The 22,518-nt window shown below is 36.1% G+C and overlaps 1 protein-coding gene across 3 annotated transcripts in view; it reads right to left on the reverse strand.

The window, feature by feature from the left end:
- Nucleotides 1-1,380: 1,380 nt before the first annotated feature.
- LPIN2 (lipin 2) overlaps nt 1,381-22,518 on the reverse strand; it is a 30,557-nt gene continuing 9,419 nt past the window's right edge. For 2 of the 3 annotated variants that reach the window (XM_010022297.1, XM_010022298.1), the window contains 17 exons: nt 21,668-21,966; nt 17,758-17,865; nt 13,843-13,966; nt 12,891-13,212; nt 12,538-12,637; nt 11,185-11,372; nt 9,974-10,067; nt 9,507-9,576; nt 9,310-9,399; nt 8,495-8,577; nt 7,236-7,380; nt 6,227-6,375; nt 5,671-5,757; nt 4,216-4,368; nt 3,075-3,189; nt 2,272-2,375; nt 1,381-1,979 (listed from right to left, as the gene is read on the reverse strand). In XM_010022297.1, the coding sequence (XP_010020599.1) occupies nt 1,835-1,979; nt 2,272-2,375; nt 3,075-3,189; nt 4,216-4,368; nt 5,671-5,757; nt 6,227-6,375; nt 7,236-7,380; nt 8,495-8,577; nt 9,310-9,399; nt 9,507-9,576; nt 9,974-10,067; nt 11,185-11,372; nt 12,538-12,637; nt 12,891-13,212; nt 13,843-13,966; nt 17,758-17,865; nt 21,668-21,966 (2,376 nt within the window). In that variant the 3' untranslated portion in view covers nt 1,381-1,834. The remainder of the gene's footprint in view (nt 1,980-2,271; nt 2,376-3,074; nt 3,190-4,215; nt 4,369-5,670; nt 5,758-6,226; nt 6,376-7,235; nt 7,381-8,494; nt 8,578-9,309; nt 9,400-9,506; nt 9,577-9,973; nt 10,068-11,184; nt 11,373-12,537; nt 12,638-12,890; nt 13,213-13,842; nt 13,967-17,757; nt 17,866-21,667; nt 21,967-22,518) is intronic. The other variant, XM_010022299.1, reaches the window with a different exon arrangement.

Below are 22,518 nucleotides of genomic sequence, written 5' to 3' on the forward strand. Positions count from 1 at the left end.
TAGAGTTTTAAAAGGGGGGGGAGGGAGGTAATTTCATTTATATAGTGATCTAAAAACGATCCCCCCAAGCAGTTCACCAACTATCTAGCTGGTGTTACATCAGAACTGTGGGTTAAGACTACTCAGCTTGATAAAGGAAAGAAAATATTCCCTGGAGGGGAGTATGTGTGTGAAACACTCTAAATGTACTCTTCTGCAAGTAGTGAAACCAAGAGAGCTCTTTTCCCTGCTCCCACTGGGAACCGTGTTGGGGGAGAGCTCACCCCAGCGTCTGGTGAAATTAAGGATGTTGCCACGGGAAGAATCTTTAATGCGAGGCCCCAGGAACTCACATAAGGAATGATAGAAAAGACTGTGCCCAGAAAGCCCAGGAATGAAGTATCAATAACTTTAGTCCTTAAGCCCTTTGGGCTGGTAGAATGATACATTCTCACTGTAGACTTGTCTAAAGGAGGTTAAATGCCCTAACTCAGCTTAAAAAGCAGAACTACTTTTGCCTTCAAGTATTTTTTGAGAGAAATACTAGCTGCTTTTACAGCTGATAAACACTAGACTTGGAATGCAATTTGTTCACAGGCTCTGATGTGAACCTGAGGAATGACCAGCATGATGTTCATGAATAACCCAAAACTTAAAGGAAAAAAAAAAGAAGAAAACAAAAAGAAAAAAAAAAAAAACCCAAACAAACAAAAAAACCCAAACCCAAAACCAAAAAGGTTTTATTCTGCTTTGCAGTATTTAACCATTCTCATACCTGGAATCTCATTATTGAGCTGCATTCCCTTCCAGCTACTGAAAACCTGCAAGACAGAATTCTGGAAAGACCTGCAGTAGACAATAAAAAAATTAAATACATAATTTTTTTAGTATTACAATTCCCTGAATATGATCTGTACATACTTTTTACTGGCCTACACAGCATACACACACATATGCATCATCTCTGTGTTGAAAAAGGAAATAAAACCGCCAGCTCCCCAACTCTTACAGAAATGTTCAAGATTTTTCTTGATGGAAATTGAACATGACAACATGCAGCCTGAAAACAACAAAAGCCATACAAGTATCTGAAGACAACTTTTGTCTTAACAAGCTCATGAAATAGTTGAAACATTGCATGTAAAAAAATTAGTAAGCAGAGTTAGTCTGAGTGTGAGTTGTACAAGCACAGCCTTGTACATCTGACAAAAGGCATATTTACATTTAAAGAGAAATTTCATGTCTCCAGAGTCTGTCAGGCTAGTAATGTCTACACATTTTCTGTATTTTAGCTGAGAAAGAGCACACTAGTCTTAGGTTCTGGCTCCTTTCAAAAAATGGCCTAATTACCCATCTGAACATTAGACCACACTTTATTAGTAGGTCTGACATTCTATTTGGCAGTTTCCATACACTTTTTGGCTTCATTTTAGAAAACATACTATTAAGACTAATTAAAAAAAAAAATAAAAAAATCTACGTTTACAATAAGGTCTGTATTGATGAAAATGCAAAGTCATAGTTTACCTCAGCATTTAGTTGCCCTGAAGCACTTGGGTACCATGACCATCAATGACTGACAGGCCAATCTCAAGCACCTTAGAACAGGTATACAAAGACAAGCAACAAAGAAAGAAACAAACTTTTAAAAAACCCAACCAACCAACCAAAAAAAAAAAAAAAGACAGTAGCTTTGCATTTTCTTTGTTTTAAACCAACGGAGTTAAAGTGATTTCTTTAGTAAGACTTATGGTACCAGTATATAAATTAGCATCTTCGTTAAGAAAGTTCTTCACATTTAAACTGAAGTTGAGTAGCTGAATATGAAATTCCATCTCTAGGTGAGAAGTGTTTTTCAGGCCAGGTCGTCCATGTTAAGGTCAGGAAGAGGCTCTCTCCAGTAGCAAAAGGAGCTGAATTCTGGGCATGGAAATGCAGAACTCTGTTCTTTATTAAGCAGTGGGAACACATATTCCACAAGCTCACTTAGTCTGTAATACCTATATTAAAAAAGAAGAAAGACTGTTATTTAACAGTCTAGTCACTGTTCAGCTGTTGCCAAAAAGGAGCTTTAGAAGTCTAGACCAGAAAGCTATAGCTGAATATAGTCAAATAAGGCACCACTTCTGACAGTTTACTTTTCTTGAAAAGTTTCAGTTAAGTATCCAAAGCTACAAGATTTTCACATGTCATATGTAACAGGAGATTGAATCATCATGGTCACAAATGCAATTATTCTGTAATCTCATTTCTAAATACTTTCTTTAGCTGAAATAATAAAAGTGATCTTACGAAGATTTGTTTCCCTTAGTCCGTTCTTGGATCAGTTCACCCTTTGGATTCACAGTAAATATTCTGCAGTCTGGAACTCCCACTTGCATGTAGGCATACACATCCTGCAAAAAGCATGAACAAAAGCACATGCTTCAGGATTTCCTCATTGAATGCAATATAACAAACAAAAAAAGCTGATCCTAAAAGCTTATGGTAAAACTGCCCCTTAAACACCCCCCCCAACAACAGCCAAAAAACCCAAAACAAACAAAAAACCACCAAACATACACACACCAGAACAAAATATTCCCTCTGCCCCAAAATGCTTAATTCGTATTCCCACGCCTGGGACCACAAACACACACAAAATCTGTACCACACAATACCATTTCTTGTGACAACATTCTTCTTACAATACCCTCTCTCTCTCTCTAGCTTAATTAATTACAATAGCATTGAGCTGCAGAGAAAATACAGGAACTGTAGGATAGGAAAAGGGATTCAAGACCGAGGAGCACTGAATTAATATCCTTAGGTTAGAAAGTTGCCAAAACTGCTGAAAAAGAATATGGAAAAGTATCATATATTTAGTAAAATTCTAAGAGTATGAACACATCTTTGTAACCTTTCTCATACAAGCAGTTCTAGCAGCTTTTATTTAAGGTATCTGCATGTGGGTTTTCCTGACCAGACCCCTAAAAGCACCAAGTGTCCCATTTCCTTATTAAAATTTAAATAAACACAAAAAGAAAAGCCTATTTCTTTTGCTTCCCAAGTACTTCATGCATTTTAACCCTTCAATTAGAAAGGGGCAGACTTACATTGGGCCTGTTTCCAAAAGCAGCATAGAAAGGCTGTTTACTGGGAGCAAACAAATTCTTGATATCATTCAAACATTCGATTTTGAACTTTTCAGGCTTCTTTTCTATCACTTCCCTAAAATAAAATTTCAACAGTTAAATTCTAAATCATGACTTGATAGAGGATATCATCCTTCCCCCATTTATCCAGTATTTATATTCCCATTGCTTCTTGTTGGTAGCATTGCTAGTTATATAGACATTGGTCAGTAGTTTTTAAAGAATGATGCAAGAGACAATAAAATATTCGCTGTTTTCCAACATCCATAGTACAAAATAGGTAAATAACCTGTTCATCGGCTAAGTAAATGGGATGAAATTCCCATCTGTGAATGCCATTTGTGAACTGCTTTTGCTGTAGATGACTATCTGAACCAGAGGACCTAATCAAGTACACATAAGCTTGTTACAACTCCTGTCTCTGACAACAGAATGCAGAAGGCCAGTTAGTGAACCCAATGGAAGTTGCTGTCATTGCTAGCCATGAATCAGGTGTTGTTACGGGAAAAAAAAAGCAAAATCAAAGAGACTTTTCCCCTATTAGCTCTTCCCATCAACAGGGTAGACTATGGCTGGTTCAAAAGAGCAACCAAGTTGAACCACAGCTAAACTCCATATTGCTTTTTAAGTAGTCATATATGAAGCACTCCTGATATCACAAGATCATTTAGTATGACAGTCTATACTCCCCACCCTTTTTTCTTTTCCCTCTACCTGACACAGTAGCACTGCATTACAATCTTTGCAGCTATACTTGAAAAGACAGAATTTTACTGATATAAATAGAAACTAATATTAATCAGTCATGGACTGGAGGAATGAAAAAACAGGAAAATGAGCTGTTTTGCTGTTTTATGACTGACATTTTGTGTCTTGTAGCCACTTCTCACATGCCTACAGAAACAGAAGTATACTAAAACTGAAATTCAGACAAAATAAATAGCTTATAAATGATCACTAGGGGGACATCAAGTCTCAGCAGCCAATCTAGCACAGTGTTAAGTCTGGTTCCAGCTGTAATTGTTAGCATGCCAAATCTTTTTAATCTGCTTTTTTCTCTGAAGTGGGGAGGGAATGGACATATGAAATCCCACATGCTTACCTATGAAAGGCAGAAAACAAACTGCTAGGGGACAACATGAGAGGGCCCCTGGGGAGAATTGTTCCTTTGTCATTCACCCAATGTAGGTATCCTCTGGTCATATCTGCCATCCCAATGGCACGGGCGGAACAGTACAGAAACTTGTAGCCATTTCTAGAAAAGAAATAACAACTTAGGTTATTATCAGAATTTGTAGCACAGAGTGAAGGATGGTTAGCAAGAAATATTCATCAAGCCCCTAAAGTTTTCCTGTAGACTTTGCTGGTTCATTTGCTACACAGATTTGTACACAGTTACTGCATACACAAAAGGCTTGATTCAATTTGGCAAATAATTCCAGAATCACTCTTCTGTTATGCGCAAAGAAAAAAGTATAGGTTATCTCCCGTGGACTGCAACGGACCACAGACAAAATTTAGTCAGAGAATGAAGGCCACCAATCGTTGTGGATTCTAAAACCCAAATAGTTTTGTGGAAAGAAAGACTACTACACTTTTAAGTAGATCATGAAGTGTTTAATAGTTGATCATCCTGTGATCCTCCTCAATAATAAGTATTATTTTTGGCATCACATCACTACACTTCTGGAAAAAAGTCTGCTAAGCAAAGGACCAAATCTGAAATGGGAGGAAGTATGTAGGTTTAAGTTACCGGACATAAATATTGTAAGGCTATATACCTCTTTGATGAACACTACATTTATGTAAGGATGCAGTTTGTAACACTTCTGAACTGAGCAAACACCTCACCACTGCTGCAAAAGGGAAGGTACATGGGCTGCTTCTGTAGGTTTTTGCACATCACAAGGTCAGCCCATTCAGTTGACTAACCCAGAGAGGTAAGACGAAATTGACATTTTGCTGAATTACCTTTCTATTGAACTGTGTCAGCTTATGTCAGAAGCACAAAGTGACAGAAAACTTGAGCCAGGCCACCAACCTTCCTTTTGTGGCAGTGACAAGTTGTCAGTTACGCTTATGTCAGAACAAAATCTATCCTAAGGAGCATTCACTTGAGTTTGGTAGCAAACACGTTAAAACATAAAATATTTATGTATTGGAAGGACATAGTTTAGGTTTGAATTTACACTGTTCCATGTTCGTAATAGGCTTTGTGATCAACTCAAGTTGGTGGAAATGCACATACGCATGAGTGACTGAATTATTGCTATTATGGTTCTCTTTTGTAGTCACAATATTACGGTTTTTATGAACTAAAATGCTCAATCAAACATTTGAGAAGGGAACTAGTGAAAGTTGTGGCTTCCATTCCTGTAAAAATACACACCTGAGAAAACAACTTAGTTTTGATAGTAAATGACAGAAGTAGCTCACTTCCCAGCATTTAGACCAAAAATTGTAGTAAATTGCATAATTATTAACAACAATCCAATTACCTGCCCATTAATTCCTGGATTCCAGAAAACCCTGAATGTTTCATAGATTACATACTTACTCATTTATGGAATGATAGAGTTTTGCAATGCCCTGATGAGTCCAGTCCTTGCCAAGATGAGGGAGGATATGTCCTAAAGCATCAGACCTAAAAGTGAAATCAGATAGCTGATGCTAAGGATCTGAGTTTTGGTAAAGACAACCACTAATGAATATCATAATGAGTATTTACAGAAGTATCTCTGCAGAAGGTCCTAATGATTTTAAAAGAGAATTAGTAACTACTCCAGACAGAGCAATTGGTGCAATACAGCACAAGTCAGTTCACAAGTTAACCTGCAGCTGCTAAATCTGGAGAAGTCTAACTGAAAGGGCAGCAGTCACATGATGAACATTATCACCTTTTAAAAGACATTTTCTAGTCTGCTGTAAATGCAAGTACAAATTCAAATCAAAGCAACAAGTTTGGGTTTTTTTCCATGACTGTTAATGAATATTTATTTAGCAGTTTTCTTAAATGAAGTTTCTTTATCTTATTTTGAAGACCAGTATAGGATCAATAAAGCAAGATTTAAAAAAAAAAAAACCCACCAATAATAAAAAAAAAGGATATTTACTTGGTTATTGTTCCATCAATGTCTGATATGATGATTTTATCATTCCAGTTCCAGAGATAAATTGTTCCTGCACAACGGCAAGTCCCTTGATACTGAGTTGTAATACTAAATACAACATCATTAGGGCCATCTCTGAGCTTCAACTTTGCCTTCAGAATAAAACAAAATAATTGAAAATGTAAGTTGCTCTCACTATAAAATTTTTATAATCATAAATGAGCTGCAGAAAATGGCTCATATGCTGTTCCTCGTCCATTTTGATTAACTCATCAAAAAGTAAACCATGATTTAATGCTGACACAGCTTTGCTGTCAAGGTCTGTTTTGTAGTCTGGACACATGTATTTGTCCATAGCTCCTATATCTGCTTACAGCAGCAGTTATTTAAATCTCTGCTACTGTAATTCTTGGTATTGCAGGAGACTTAGAGTACTATCAAATGGAACTCCCAGTTTGCTATAGCATGCAACAGTATCTTCTACTTAGTGGATGCTTTCCTCAAAATTCTTCCCTGATAAAGATCATCCATTTAGACAGTAGCAGAACTAACCTGTAAGTTAGACTGAAATGAATAAACTGCATACAATTTCAAATGTACATTATTAGACTGTTCAGATCCCAGAATATCCAAATGGCAGAAGCCAAAAATGTCACTTTTTGCAACATCTTTATATAGAAGTTTGGTTATAGAACTTTGGATTAAAAAAACCAAATAACTTCTTATAAACACAGATTCTTAAAACACACAACAGAAAAAGACTAATCTAAAATTCCCTGCAGCTGCTCACACGAGCATAGGAAAATACTTTAAATTTCTTTTCAAATTTTAAATTTATCCATTCCTTTTTGCTACTGCTAGAAAAGTAACACAAAGATTTTTTACTTTGTTAGATGTACTTACATGTCTCTTCTAAAGAAATTAAAAAAACCCAAACCACGAAAAAGCACAACTCTTACAATGAGAGTGAAGTTATGAAGCATCCTATGTAAAAGAAAGTCATGCCACTCACTATTTGGTCCGAAGACAGTCTAAGTGACTTCTTATAAGATGTAATGTTCCCATGGGTTGGATGCTCTACTGGGGGAGAATCTATTTTCAGGGATTCCTTCAACTCCTGTGATGCTTCATCACTAGAAGAGTCATCTTCTGGAGGTCTAACATGACATTAACCAGAATGAACGTAAGCTACAGAAAATCCTTCTTTAATAGTTTAAGATTCCTATGCAAGACTAATTTCTGCTTATGCTGAGGATTTGCAGCTAGCCTAATAGCACAGATTAACAAAGTCCATGGTCTAGTGAATGCCCAGATAAAGCTAGTATATGCCAATAAGCAAGTGAGACTCGTAAGGCATGCTAGTATTGGTGGAGCTCTAAATGTCACTATTACTACCTGGCTCCACACATGATGGGTTTAGTAAAGACAAAGTGTCAAGTGGTCACTAATACTGTGTTGATGAATTAGGTAAACTGCAGGTGAAAAGGCATACTGAATGAGTAACAGTGTTTTGTTCTTTAAAAAAGCTGCCACAGTTACTACATAGTTTAAACTGTGGGTGATAAGTTAGCCCAGTAGCTCACCTTTTAAGGTTATTCACAGACTTATTTTTTCTGCTGATTAGAGATTTCAAGATTAAAAGCAGCATTTAATTTCTCTGAAGCATTAAATCACAATCTATTTAGTTTTTTTAAATCCTTCAGACACCAACAACATTCACTAGTATCTTCATAAAATCATGGGAAGATATGAATATGCACAAGAAATTACCTAAACTGGGACAGTTTTGAGCTAAATACTGTTAACTATCAACCACAATCTTGGGCAACTTGTGCACTGTAATTAATACTATTTTATTGTTTCAATTATTTTATGTTACAAAAAATTGCACATGGTTTATATTATTCACACAATATTAGGCTTTTACAAGGGAAAAAAAAAAAGAACAACAAACAGTATCTATCTCAGAAACAATACCACTGTATTTACAGAGTAGTGCCCCACTGCTGAAGGTTACCATATATGTCTTGTTGTTCTGTCAGTTATGTTACTATTTAAAAAGTAAACACAATAGGATTTAGGAAATAATTGTAGTGCATTTGTAGTTCCTACAATGTTTGCTGCCACACTATTTTGCTGAATTGTTTGCTAAGCACGTTTGGCTCCTCTTCAGTAGTTTAGAGGAAAATGAATTCTTCATTAAAAAAGAAAAAAAGAAAAAAAAAAAAGACACTATTCAGTCCACTAAATAGTCTTCAGGCAGGAACACACCTACTATTAACTTGCTCTTTTATAGTTGCTGGCAGTTCGTTTGCTCTTTGCGCCTCAGTTTTCCCCTCTTTTGCCTCTGGTATCTAAAGCAACATGATAATAAAAACCATATAAACATTTTAAGTATTTTAAGCTGATCCAAGTGAATTTACAGTTCACACTTCAGCAAATAGATATCAATATAGTACATAAACTTTATTAAGTCTCAGAATTGCTCATTCCGTAGATTATTTAATACAAGGATGCTTATGTAGAAATAATCCATTAAAGCTTTTTTTTTCAATTTCAGGAAACAAAGCTCTGCACGCCAGCAGTTGAAACTGCTAGTTTAACATGATGAATTTAGCATTAAAGGAGCTGTCAACCTCTAAGCTTGTAAGATTCACTTGGGGGTGGGGAGGGGAGCAAATTTAAGGAACAAACTTAAGGTTTAGAAAGCCCAAGTCTAAAATGGGATGTCTCAGCATAACATCTATTATGCAGTACAGCACCTACTTATTTATTTGCATGTACATTCCTAAAACACACTGCAGTGACTGAGGAGTAGCTCTAACAATAGCTTATACCTTAGAAGAAAGAATTTTAAGTGTATAGTGCAACAGCCGAATACAATAAATTCTGTTGAAGCAACTGGTAATAGCAAATAAAGGTGTGGCATTATATAAAGCCCAAATATACAGAAGCAGCTACAGCCACTGCAATACTGAGTAACTTTCAGCTGGCTATGTAATCAGCATTCTGAAGTATTTCTGACAAATCACCATCTTTTAACAGCTAAGGAAAGAAAAAAAAGAACCCAGGTAAGTCTCAGTTACCTGTTTAGTCATGCTTTCTCTCTTGCGCCAGAACCACCACCTTCCAGACTTCTTTGGCATCTTTTCTTTGACCCAAGACTCAACAGTAGCCTGAAAAATTAGGCATGTTTTTAATTTGTATAGAAAAACAAAATAAAGAGATAATCATATGTTACTACATACAGTATCTTAAAAGGATTATACCGGTATCTACTTACCTTAGGCAAGCTCTTCTGAAACACCTGCAGACTCAGGATCATTGGAGCAGCCAATGCCCAGTTATAATACCTGTTTCAAAATATGTTATTGTTAAGATATTACAAAACCTGACCAAAGGTCAATAAATATCAGTATACAAACTACCCTTTTGTTGATAAAAATATGTATTTACTGCCAACAACTAAAGTTTTCTGCAAGCAGAGTTATTTTAATATATACCATTCAATATTAGTGGAATTGCTGGAAAAAAAAAAACCAAACAAAAACAAACCCGAAAAAAAATCCCTCACTTCAGTTAAAGCTAAATTTAACGCAAATCTTTAGTTCAAAATAATTCACTTTGAGACTGAGAAACAGATTCATCAAAAAAACAAACTGCAACGGAAGCTGAGAAATGCACTCACTTTAAGGGGTAGATTTTAAATGAGGTCTTATTTGATCTAATTACATGAAACAGAGAATTTACCTGTTATAAATCCGTATTACCAAATTAGGATTGTCTATGAGTCCAGGGTTTTCAGCAAATTCATGATAAGTAATAATATGTTCCATGAATTTTTCTGCAATAGAAACAGATTTTAATTAAAAATTAGAATATAAATCCCAAGATGTCCAATTCATTTGTATCTAGGAAAATACCTTCTGTCATTTCAGAGTCTTTGCTGATCTTGCAACACCATTTCAATATGCTAACTCCTGTCAAGAGTCTTGTGACTTTTTCCTTAGTAAGAGGAAAAGCCTCGTACCACTTCAACAGTCACAGTGATGAGAATTAAGAAATGAGAAGAGGGAAGATGATGAGGAGGTAGCAACTAGTTCAATTCACAGGCTGGAAAGAGAGCCATGCTTGCTGTAAAAATTATTGTGGCAGGTAAATGGCCTACATACTACACTAAAAGGGGGAAGGATGTTGTCAGCTTTTCAGGTTTGTTTAATCACTGAATCCTAATAGCTTCATGACTAGTGACTATACAAGTTTGCAGAAATTCTTATTTAGTGTTAAGACCCCTACAAAGAAGACATAAGTTTTTCAAAGGAAATCCAATACTACCACCACATCACCAAGAGAGCTGTTCTGAGCCTTTATGAATAAGCATTTAATTTCCACTGGATGCATTAGAGACTGGATGACCATAAAAACAGTAATACTAAAAATGTTGCAGTACATGTTCATGAAGATAATGAATACAGTTTCAGTATTAAGATTAACCAGAGCATTAAGAGAAAAGTATCAATTGTAAAAAAATCTAAAGGTTAACAAATATTTAGGACACAAAAAATAGAGCAGAGGAGAAGGTAGCACATCACAATAGTCAGGGTTTTTTAATCTCTTAAAAAAAAAAAATGTTATCAGGCAATTGGAAAGAATATGAGTTGTTCAGATTTATACAGGACTAAGGAAGTAATTGCACCCAGAAAGAATGGTTGGTCGGATATGCAGTACGTAGTGCAAAAAAGGAAACAAAAAGCTTCTCAAGACATCAAATGCTCTTGATTAATTTGGGGTTAAATTCTGCTACCTCTTCTTGGGAATTTTAGAAAATCAAAGATTATCCATTTCCTTTTCTCAACATGAGCATAATAATAGGCCAAAGGTTTGCCAGGCTGAAATGAGAGCATGGAAGCCAAATCATTTAATGGGCTTTATTAGTGGTTACGTTTTAGTCTTTCACGTACCTTTAGAAATCTCTCCATTTTCATTGAGACCTCCACAAAGTGAAAGTGTAACATCAGGCAAGTCCATAGCAGAGTCAGACATGCACTCTGTACCACTGTCAGCAGCAGCACTTCCTACTGATTGGGGTGACTGCGAACCGGAAAGGGTATCTGACTCTGTCCACTGTCTGAAGCCTGGATCAGAATCACTAGAAAACAAACACAGAAGTCTATGTTTTCCTTAAGCATTTCACTTAAAAAAAAAAAAAAAAAAAAAACAAAACAAAACAGAAGACATAGTTGCAAAAGCTATTTTCCTACAGCATGTGAAGAATTTCTTGCTGTTGCATTTCTTTTTAGTGCTACACCATTTTACAACACAAATTTAAAACCAACCAACCAAAAACCAGACACAAGCACACCCCCGCAACCCTTCATAATACTGGCAGATTGACAGTTTCCAGTTCTCCTAACATTCCCTTAAATAGGGAAATAATTATATTTATCTTGCCTGAAACAAAACTGGATTTAAATAAGAAAAAGCTCCTTTACGTTCTATTTTTGCAGAACAATACTGTGCTCCTCAATCTTTACCAGAAAGTTGTAGAATAAGAATAAAAGGAAAAAGGACACTGCTTGATGTTTTTAAAACACTCTGCTTGGAAGAAGTACAACAGAAAACAAAGGTGGTCTTTTAAAGAAAAAAAAAGAAAAAAAAAAGAAAAAAAATCAGTCATCTAACGTTAGTTATTAGTTTGATCCCAAGTAAAGTAATAAGTACTGAAAAACTTACAATTTTAGTTTTAACATAAACCAATAGACACTTCTTCCTTATCAAGCTGTATATTTACAAAGGTCTGTCTTTGTAAAAAGTTACTTGTAAAAGTTGTTCTTTTTTGAGAGCATTTTAGGAGTATAAAATGCTTCAATTTCATTAAAGGAAACCAAACAAGTGAATTTTGAGACTGCGCAGCCTTGCATAAAGACTTTGTGGAATTTTTTTATGTTGGGACATTTTTGATATTAAAAAAGAAAAAAAAAGAAGTTAGAAGGGATGTACAAGGAATGCAATTAAAAAAATTTATGTGTGCTTATCTAGAGCTAGCAATATAGCAAAAGAGAGTACTAGTGGAAAGGTAATGTGCAGTTTAAACTTACTCCCCCTCTATGTTTGCAGAACATACAAGTTCTACAAAGATGAAGACTCTCAGTAATGACCTCACACATAGTCTTTAAATGTGTTTCTTGTCAAATCAGAAAGAGATTTTCACAATGGGAAATAAACAAATACCTAAATGATACCTATATAACAGTAAGTCACATAGTGCAACTGCAATATAACCCCAGGCCCATAGACTCTTAGTTCAAAATTACCTTTTGGGAAAGTAGAGTGCCGCAACTTCAGGTTCCAAAGCCTTTAGGTCCTCCAAGTAAATATCATCAGGCCCCTGATGATGACTTCGTTTGTGCACCCCTGTTAATTTCAACAATTAAGATTACTCAGATGAAGCTATCCAGACACATTAAATACAAACATATTTGTGGATGATTCAGACTTACTTGTGGCATTTATAAATCCAAGAGCTTAATTATAGTTTTATATATAGTTTTAATCAGATAAGACTTTAAATAGGAAAAATTGAAAAGGCATATTTATATTTTTCCCACTATGGCCTTAAATTTAGTAGATTATACTGAAAGAAAGAATCAATAGCTTTATTATATACCTTTCTTTTTTGAAGGAGAGTCAGTTTTTGCTGTTGGCTTTGTTTCTGGTAAAGGGTCCACCAACAGTCTGGAATGATGATCAGCATCTAATGGAAATGGGTCTTGCGGTTCTGTGATTGCAGAAGCAAGAGAATCTTTAACATCCACCTGCTTAAGCAGAGGATGAGTTCTTGGCTCAGGTTTCAGCACTGTACAGACAGAATCTTTCACATCATCATCATCTTCAACTTCATCAGAGCTGAGGATGACCCTAAAATGAGTCTTCTCTGATGGAGTAATGGTAGCTGTTCTGGGATGATCCAGTTTCTCTTTCTTGCTTATCTGAAAAACAAAACTCTACTCAAATCCTCTCATTTCACGTATTTGTTTTATTCTGGTCTAAACATTAAACTTGTACTCCTGGTACAAGTCCTGGTGACAAGTAACCTGGGTAAGAATGCAAACATGTATTTTAGCAACATAAACTATGTCTCACCTAATTAGTAAAGTTCCCTGCAATAAAAGCTTCATACTAGCTTATTAACAAGTCCAGTAAAGAAACAGGCATAGAGGAAGTGCTGACTTGATCAAAACAAAGAACAGCAAAAAAACCCCATAAATGTGGACATAGAAGGGCTACTGTCACCAGCTGTTAGATACAAATTTACTCTATCAAGGCAACAATTCCTCTGGAATGAACTATAAAATAGCCTAAAACAAAGGAAATTAATTTCTAAAGTTGCTTTCTTCTGTTTCTCACTCAAAATTCAAAAACATCAGATTTTTATCCTGGGTTTTCTGGAATTTGCTGACGAGCTTTTGAACTCCACAAATACGACTATGTGTCAGCCACAAGGGGGTGCTACTTTCCTGTTTCAGACAGCAGCAGCGAATTTCCAAACTTCTCTTAGGACACAATTTTAGATATGCCAAAACTCAGTTCATAAAGTTAGAGACAACACATAAATTTACCTTGGTTGATTCTGGGAATCCTCCCCATGTCCATTCCATGTGAGATTCAGATCTGAGCAAGCTCTCAGCAGGTTTAACTTCTAGTTCTGAATCACTTTTCGGGCAGACTGGCTCAGAGAAAGGGCTAGCAAATCAACAAGAACAAGAAAAAAAAAGTGCTACAGTGTTTAAAATGCATTTGTTGTGCAGCTACTGTTGGTAGAGTTTTCTACAGCTTAACAGAGCTTCAATTATTTGGCAACATGGCAAGAAGCCCAGCAGGGTTTTCAGACAGTAAGAAAATAGGTTAAAACCAAAATCACATTACAGGACTTACATAGCTATCACCCTAACACAGATTCCTCCACTATATCTGCAGTGTAGGTGCAGCTCTCCCCTCAGCCCATGTTCCATTTTCCAAGCAAAACAGAATAAACCAAAAAAGTTTATCTAAAAGTAAGACAGAAATTACCTTTCTTTCCTCTGTAAAAACTTAGCATTTAAGCTTTGTATGCCAAGACTTGAGTAATAAAAATCCTGTAAATCTAACTCACAAATGGACAAAACATCACCAATTCCTGATGCAGGAAAAACAACATTCACAAGATAACTCAGGAGAGGGAAGGGAGATGACCTGAAAACTTCATCCAGATGTATGTGGACTACACAACCTTTTAAAACCCATCCTGTATTTCCTACAGTGGTGATTATCCATAAATCAGAAAACAGACCTCTGAAACTCACTTTACCCAACATTACTTTTAAACCAGAAGAACTGACTGGACAAAATGCTAGAAAAGTGTGATTTTGAAATCATTTTGCTTTTATGATCTTAGGGAGGAAAACTACTTGTTTTGAAGTAGCATTTAGTGTTGAGACAGGTCCAAGTCTATCCTTTAACAGGGCAATTATATTGCATATTACAAAAATGCCACTCTTTACACTTTGACACTCATAGCATATTCTGGGTTGTTTGGGGTTTGTTCATTTTGTTTTAGTTTAAATGTATATATAAACCTCAGTATTTAAATCGAACTGGAGGGACTAGAACTGGACACAGCACACTAGGTGTGACTTGACCAACACTGAATGGGATGATCGCATCTCCATCTCTGCTAGTAACAGCCCTGCAGATGCAGCGCAGGATCCCATTTGCTTTTGTTGCTGCAGCAGCACTCTGCTGACTCATACCCAGTAACCTCTGCAGCTATTTAATTTATGGATTTTTTTTTATTTCCTTTCAAAATTCCTACAAGAATTAGCTATCTAATACAGTATCATATTTGAAACTTCCTGGAGGCTTGTGGAGCCAGGGCTTTGCAGTATCATACGAGACGAAACTCATCACAATTCAGACACTAAGAATCCCTCATATTACTGAGAGACACCAAAAAATCCAAGATACCAGGACATTTAAACATGTCTACAGTGGTGATTCATCATCTCACTGTTAACTTCCAGCTTTCATCACCCAGGGACACAAAAAGGAAATGATTTAGAGATTTATCCCCCTCAGTTCTCTTTTAACAATTTCCTACAGACATTATGTTTTCTGTACTGTTAGAAGGGCTTAAAGAAACACACTGAGAAAATACATGTACATATTTGTTTTCAGGCAGAATATGAACTCATTTTCCCTATATGCCAAATAATTTGTTCTGCCTGTATCACAAGTGAACTGGAAGCCATGCAGAAATACTAACCTATTTCTAAGCCTAATTCTTAATATTCAGCAGTACCTGCAAAAGTTTGAATACAGAACCTGCCTGTTCCACTTCCCCCAAAGTGTAAGTCTTTCATTATCATTCTCAGGGAGAAGTCTTCAGTCAAAAGGTCCACGCTTGTGGTAATAGCCTAGTCATGCTAACATTGCTTGTTAAAACAGGAAGAATGTTGATGTTATCAGGTATCAAATAATTGATGGTTATGCTTTTGACTTTATTATAGTGGGTAGGACAAACAGAATAGTCCTCATTGAAAAGACCTAGTCTATTATCTTTCCCCTAGCTCCTGGCAAGGGTTCTGAAGAGCAAGACAACCAACCTCAACTACAAGTCAGTTAGCTTTACTAGATCTCCAAAAAGGAAGTTATTAAAACCTCCCATTTCTCTTTGACTGCACAATGGCTACATTATACAATCTTTCTTTGGTGGCCTAGGAGACATGATTTCACACAAAATTTCTCTTCTCCTAGATGGCTCATGTGAAAGACAATCCCACACCCAACCACCCTCCCTGAAGAGGGAAAGGAAAATTGCCAAGTTCTCCGTGGTACTGCAATCCATACCACAGAGCTTCCTGTTAAAACAAATAAAAACCCCACAAACCCTCACCCCCCAAAAAAAACCCCAAACAAAACAAACAAAAACCACAACCCAAACTACAAAGAGCAGAGGTATCTCACATGATGCACAAACAAGTTGTTAGGACAGACTACCCTCTAAGTATGTAAACAAGAAAAGAGACATGAATCATATCTCCCAGATACAGCCTGCTAGTCTATGTTAGCTAGAGTTTCATAAACTAAAAAGGAATATCAGCCTCTAAGCTACAATTTTCTAGGTGATATAATCCATGCAACATCATGGCAATCCTCAGGGTCAAACACTGTTGACTGCTTTCCAGCCACAAACCACAAACCTTTGGGGAACATTTGAAGACTACATCTCATCAAGTACAATTGAGGACGTGGTTGTTAACCCAAAAACATACACAGGAACAATGGGATTTCCTGTACAACTGCTTCTGCTCATTAACAAGTTATGCACTGGGGGAATTAGCAGGCACCAAGCATGGTATGGTACATTCAGACTCTGTTGAGAACAGTCTTGGAAACACCCAAAGCAGAGAGAATATACGCACTTCAAAAAGTATTTACTGAAGCTTCATTTTTCCTATTCTGCACTACCGTCTATTGTTCCAGAAGGACACGTATCTGTGCACTGAGCAGCTAACTGCAACAATGGCTTATCAGACAAGGCTCAGCAGTAATCCTCACTGGCACTGTGAATGTATCATCTGCTATGAGGCAGATTCCTCAGTCAAACTGAAAAGCTGTAAAACTAGACACTCACCAAAGAGTTAAGATGAATCAAGATACTGCTCATCATCCTATGTGCTATATATGAGTTCTTCCCTACATCCAAGGTTTGGGAAAAGTACAAAATTTATCTCAAATAGTACTGCATATGGACAGAATGCTTCCTTATGCAAACAGATTAATGTTAAGAGTGGTGAAATCCAAAGGGTGAGGCTTGAAAATTCTAGAAATTGATTGCAAGAGGAACATAATAAAATGAACATCAGAAACTAAAGAGCTTGAACGCATAAACAGAAGTACTAGTCAGTGTAACTGAAAACTGACTGGTGAGCTAGCTGTATTATGTCATTTATAGGAATCCACAATCAACTAATACTGTTGTATCAGAACAGTACAGAACTCCAGTAACTAGCGAATACCCTGTTCTGAAGCAGAATACGATTCATGTTTAGCACCTAGCTTTACCTTGAATAATTTGCATTACTTCACCTGGCAAAATCTTACATACTAAACACTTCTGCTTTATGGCACATCAAGTGTTGCTTATGTGATGGTGAAGGGTGATTCATAGAAAACATAGTAATTTTCCATACACTTAACCCTAAGGAAGTCTTATTAACTCTATTTTCTTTCTTTAATAATGCATTTTAACAAGAAAGGTGTTTGTTTTCTTTTTTTCATTTGAGGAGAAAAAAGAAAGACACAAATATTGTTTAATACATACAGTGGAGACAAAAGTTCCCAAAGTTCCAAGTAAGTATCAAATGCTGCATTTGATATCACGAAAGTTAGGCATGTTTGAAGGGGGCATGGGGGGTTAATTAGGAGGCACATTTCTTTTTTTTTTTTAATAAGTATTCACTATTACACTATGTTCACATTACAAAGTGACTTACTTCTCCCGGGGGGACCAGTCTCCATCGGATAAGGGGTAATGATCCTTTGAGTGATAAATCAAAGATTCTTTTTGTTCTTCACCCTTTGGTGATGAATTTGAGGATCCTCTGTGAAGATACACAAGACATTAAGTCAGCTGTAAGAAATCCAAGTTACTAATTCAGTTAGAAAAGTTACTTACATGTTATTAAAAATCAGAGATAAAAAGAATGTATAGTTTCAAGAATTCGTTTGCAACACACCTTTATATAACCTAAAACATGTATAAAAACTATTATTAATACTCGAATCACTGCAACTTTAAAAAACCACTACTCTTGACACATAGTAATTTAATATCAAAGAATTCAAAATAGCATAAATGATATTACACTATACAGTGAGCTAATATTACTAAAACCCAAAGATGAACATACCAATTTATACATAACCTTTCTAGTACCTCTTTTGAGGTACTGACCTCAGAATTTACCCAAGAGTTTACAAATAAACATAAACTACAGGTATCCAGAAGTACTGCACTTTCCAGAACAGTGGGGTTTTTTTTTGCATTGGAAGTCTACTCAATATCTATAACAAAAGAAAACCCCAAACCAAACCAATGAACAGCAAAACCCACTGAGCAGGCATGCACTCTATTTTACACAGAAGTCCCTTTTGCATATTACCATCGTAGGTACTTCAGATCTTTTTACAGCTTTCTGAATTTAACTCAGTAAATATCTATTCTCAGAATACAACGTGTTTTGAGGTTAGATCAAGGGCATCATGAATATACAGTGGATAGAATACAAGGAAGATAAGCCTGAAATTTAAGTATAAAATGCAATGTACGTTATTTTAAGCCATTAAGAAAGAAGAAAGTATTTTTCTTCCATTAACAACACAGTTGCACTGGACTTGTTTTGGAATGGTAACAGTAATTTCTCTCATGGATGGAGAAAATAAAAGATTTTAACATTATCTATTGTTGTGGTTTAAACCCAGCTGGCAACTAAGTACAATGCAGCTGCTCCCTCGCTTCTGCCTCTCAAGCCCTCTCAGAGTGGGATGGGGAGCAGAACTGAAAAAGAGTTAAAACCCATGGGTTAAGAACAGTTTAATAATTGAAATAAAATATTACAATCATAGAATCAACTAGGTTGGAAAAGACCTTTAAGATCATCAAGTCCAACCTTTACCCTGGGACTGCCAAGACCACCATTAAACCATGTCACAGAGGGCCTCATCTACATGTTTTCTGAACACTTCCATCACCGTCCTGAGCAGCCTGTTCCAATGCCTGATCGCCCTCTCTGTGAAGAAATCTTTACCAATATCCAATCTAAACATCCCGTGGAGCAGCTTGAGGCTGTTACCTCTTGTCCTACTCCTGTTTACTTGGGAAAAGAGACCAACCACTTCCCCCCTCCATCCTCCTTGTGCCCCTCCTTACTGGCAGAGCATAGGAATCTGAAAAGTTCTTGACTAAGCACTGCTTAGCAACAACTAACACACTGGTCTGTTATCAACATTATTCTCATACTATATCCAAAACACAGCACTGTACCAGCTACTAGGAAGAAAACTAACTTTATCCCAGGCAAAACCAAGACATCTATTAAACTTCATAAACATTTAGAATTTACATGCTTACTCAGTACGGCCTATTAGACCCCAAGCAGTTACAGCAGCACCTTATCTGCACAAATCTTTCATTTGCAAGACAGTCTAGACTGTATTAAACACTGAACTCTAAAAATGTCTTCACAGCTCCTCTTCTTAGTCATCAGTAGTATTCTTATGAAACTCACAGATCACAGCCTGACTTGCGATGAGAGCTGCAGAGACTGTATGTCCTTTGTATTTGTAAACCAAGCTAACTACGACAAAAATATTTCATACTATGTTTGTCTGTATGCAGAAAAGAAAGAGATATTCTTTAAAAAAAAAATTACATAAAAAATATTACAGAGGTCCTCAATATTATCACTTCAGAGGAAAGCAAGATGACACACAGGTAGTACTGAACAGATTTTATTTGCATGTGAACCAAATGAGTTCACATGAAGCATCAAAACCATCAAATTTCATCCGTAACTGAACAAATCTGAAGGTTAAAAATCCAAATGCAGTCAAAGACTATTGAAAACTTACAACTTACAACTTCGAGTCATGTTATCGATTCTAGGCTATTTATTTTGCAACATTTGTAAACAGCACTATCACTTCTCATCCTTACCCACTTTATACATGGCTTAAATAAATATGTAAAATTTTAGAGACAGATAACTGTAACAGTCTAGCACTGGAGAAATAATACCCTCAATTTCTGAGTTGTGCACTCTGCAATCTCAGTCCTCCTGCTAAGTCAAGCACCACTAACATACCTAAATCATAGCTAGGAACGACAAAGGACGTGTTTTTTTAAAAAGCTGCATAAATGCTTGGATTTTCCCAAGGAACAGGGAACAGCTTGTTTTCTACTTTATGAGAACAGAAGTAGATAAGACATGATATGTTGGTACCTCTGGCTGAATTTCTGACCTTCCTGTTGGAACATCAGCCTCCCTTTCCCAGTCTCACTTTGAAATCTGAAGCTACATCTAATAACAGTTGGTTATGTTTCCTTTTTTTTTTTTTCTTTCTTTTCTTTTTCAGAGCCATATATTTATAGCTAAGAAAAATCTTGAACCCAAACCAAAACAAGCCTGCTGATATCACCTTACATCCCTACAGGATGTGAAAATAAACCTTATGAAAACAGCGTACTCCTATTGCAACCTATCTTATTTCTTGCCTTAGTACCCTATGTTTTGGCTGTATACAACTACTCCACCAACAGATACACAGCCACAAATGTACTGTCTCTGAGCTTCCATTACTACAGTGTATTTTTTTCACTCCTTGCTAGTGACAAGAAAACAGCATTCTCTTACAAAATGATCTTCCTTTCACATCATAACACTCTTCTCTGCCTGAGAATGCATTTCTACTGCTGTTTCTGGTCATATACAAATATGTAAAAAAAATGTGGCCTTTTCAATCTTTCATTCTAAATGGTACAAAATATAAAACCAGACTAACCTTTACGGAAACACCATGTCTGCTCAGCTATGACTAAACATTTGACATTTCAATCAAACCTACAATTTTTTATTCATCTCTAGTCAAATTAAGATAATTGCTAGAACAGTAGTTTGCATTCTAAACACTGGATGAAAACAGCTATTATTAGGGTGACATTCCTAAATTCTTCATGCATTTGTAATAATTCATTAAAGAATAAACAATTCATGAGTTGTATTTTCTTTCTTCCTGTACTTGATGGTTATTTTTATTTTTGATGGTTTCACTATGACAAGTTATTGTTGTCTTAATACTCTTACACTGAAGGCTGAACAAAGACCTTGCTTTTCTTAAACTGAAAAAAAGAAGAAAAATTTCAAACTAAGCAAAATACCCATCTCCAGACTTAAACAGAGCAATGAATATCTAAGTGACAATTCATTGTCATTAAAATGACAGTGAAAAAATAAGGCAAATGAACAAAGAAAGCCACAAGACATACAAAAACCACTTTAAAATCCAAATTTTCTTTGTTGTGTTTTACGGGTCACAGGTGAGGTAACAGACATTCAATGTTTTTGTTGCACTTATGTCTCTGGTACTTCTTAAATTGAAGACTCCCTTGAAAACTCATACTAAAGCAGAGACAACACTTCTCTACCAGAATGGGCTTAATTGGATTTCATATTCATAACAAAATGGCCAAACTTGAAGGATTCTGAAAGACATGGAAGATAACGGTTTGGAGTTTTCTTTGAGACTATTGAAACATGCATTACTTGCATGGAGGAAAGGCAGAAGTCAAATTCTAAATTTTCAGTGATAACACTGAAAGCAGTCAGCAAGTATCTGACAGTTTACCTGAGGGGTTGAACACTTTTTTCATCATCTGAGCTTATTTCCATTTCAAAAATCTCTTCTGTCCCAGTAGAAGATATCTGATCTTCCTTCCTGCTATCTTGCTTATATTTCTTTCTTCTTCTTTTTTTCTTTTTCACAGAACCTGGGGTGAATACCATCTCTGTTTCCACAGGGTGTGGAATTTCAGAGTTTGCACATGTTCTCTCATTTTCACCTGATTTCAAATGATTGTCAGTGTCTTTAAAAAACTGGTCTTCAGTGGGTATTGGAGATGTTGCCAAATATGCAGGAACTCTTTCCTAAAAAAAAATAAAAGAAGATTTAATTTTTTTTTACTTTGTTTTTTGCATACCAGATAGTTGTTAGCTACAGATTAATTCTTGAATCTATATTCAGACACAAAACCACACAACAAGCCCAGGGGTATGAAGCTGGTATCTAGAAACGAACCAAGTTCACTAGAAGGATTACACAAAGTTCAGAAAAATTAATGTTAGTACTCTTACAGTTTCAGGCATAAAAGATTGATTTTACTAGCAAAAAAACCCAAAACCCAGTCAGTGGAATGTTTCTGAAATTATCTGCCCTTGAGCACACCAGTTCTAAAGGTGTTAATAAAAATAGGCTAATTAAATCCACTGCTGTCTACTTAATTTGAAACAGATTCACAGAATGGCGTAGGTTGAAAGGGACATCTGGAGCTCATCTGGTTCAATCTTTCATTGAAAGTAGGGCCTCAGATTAGGTTATCCAGGGCCTTGTCAAGCCAAATGTTGAGTATTTCCAGTACGGGAGAGTCTATCACTTCCCTAGGCAACCTATTCCTGTCTTGTATTGTTCTTATAGTGAAG

Source organism: Nestor notabilis, unplaced genomic scaffold (genome assembly GCF_000696875.1).
Source record: "Nestor notabilis isolate BGI_N333 unplaced genomic scaffold, ASM69687v1 scaffold13049, whole genome shotgun sequence".
In the NCBI taxonomy this organism is placed as follows: Eukaryota; Metazoa; Chordata; class Aves; order Psittaciformes; family Psittacidae; genus Nestor; species Nestor notabilis.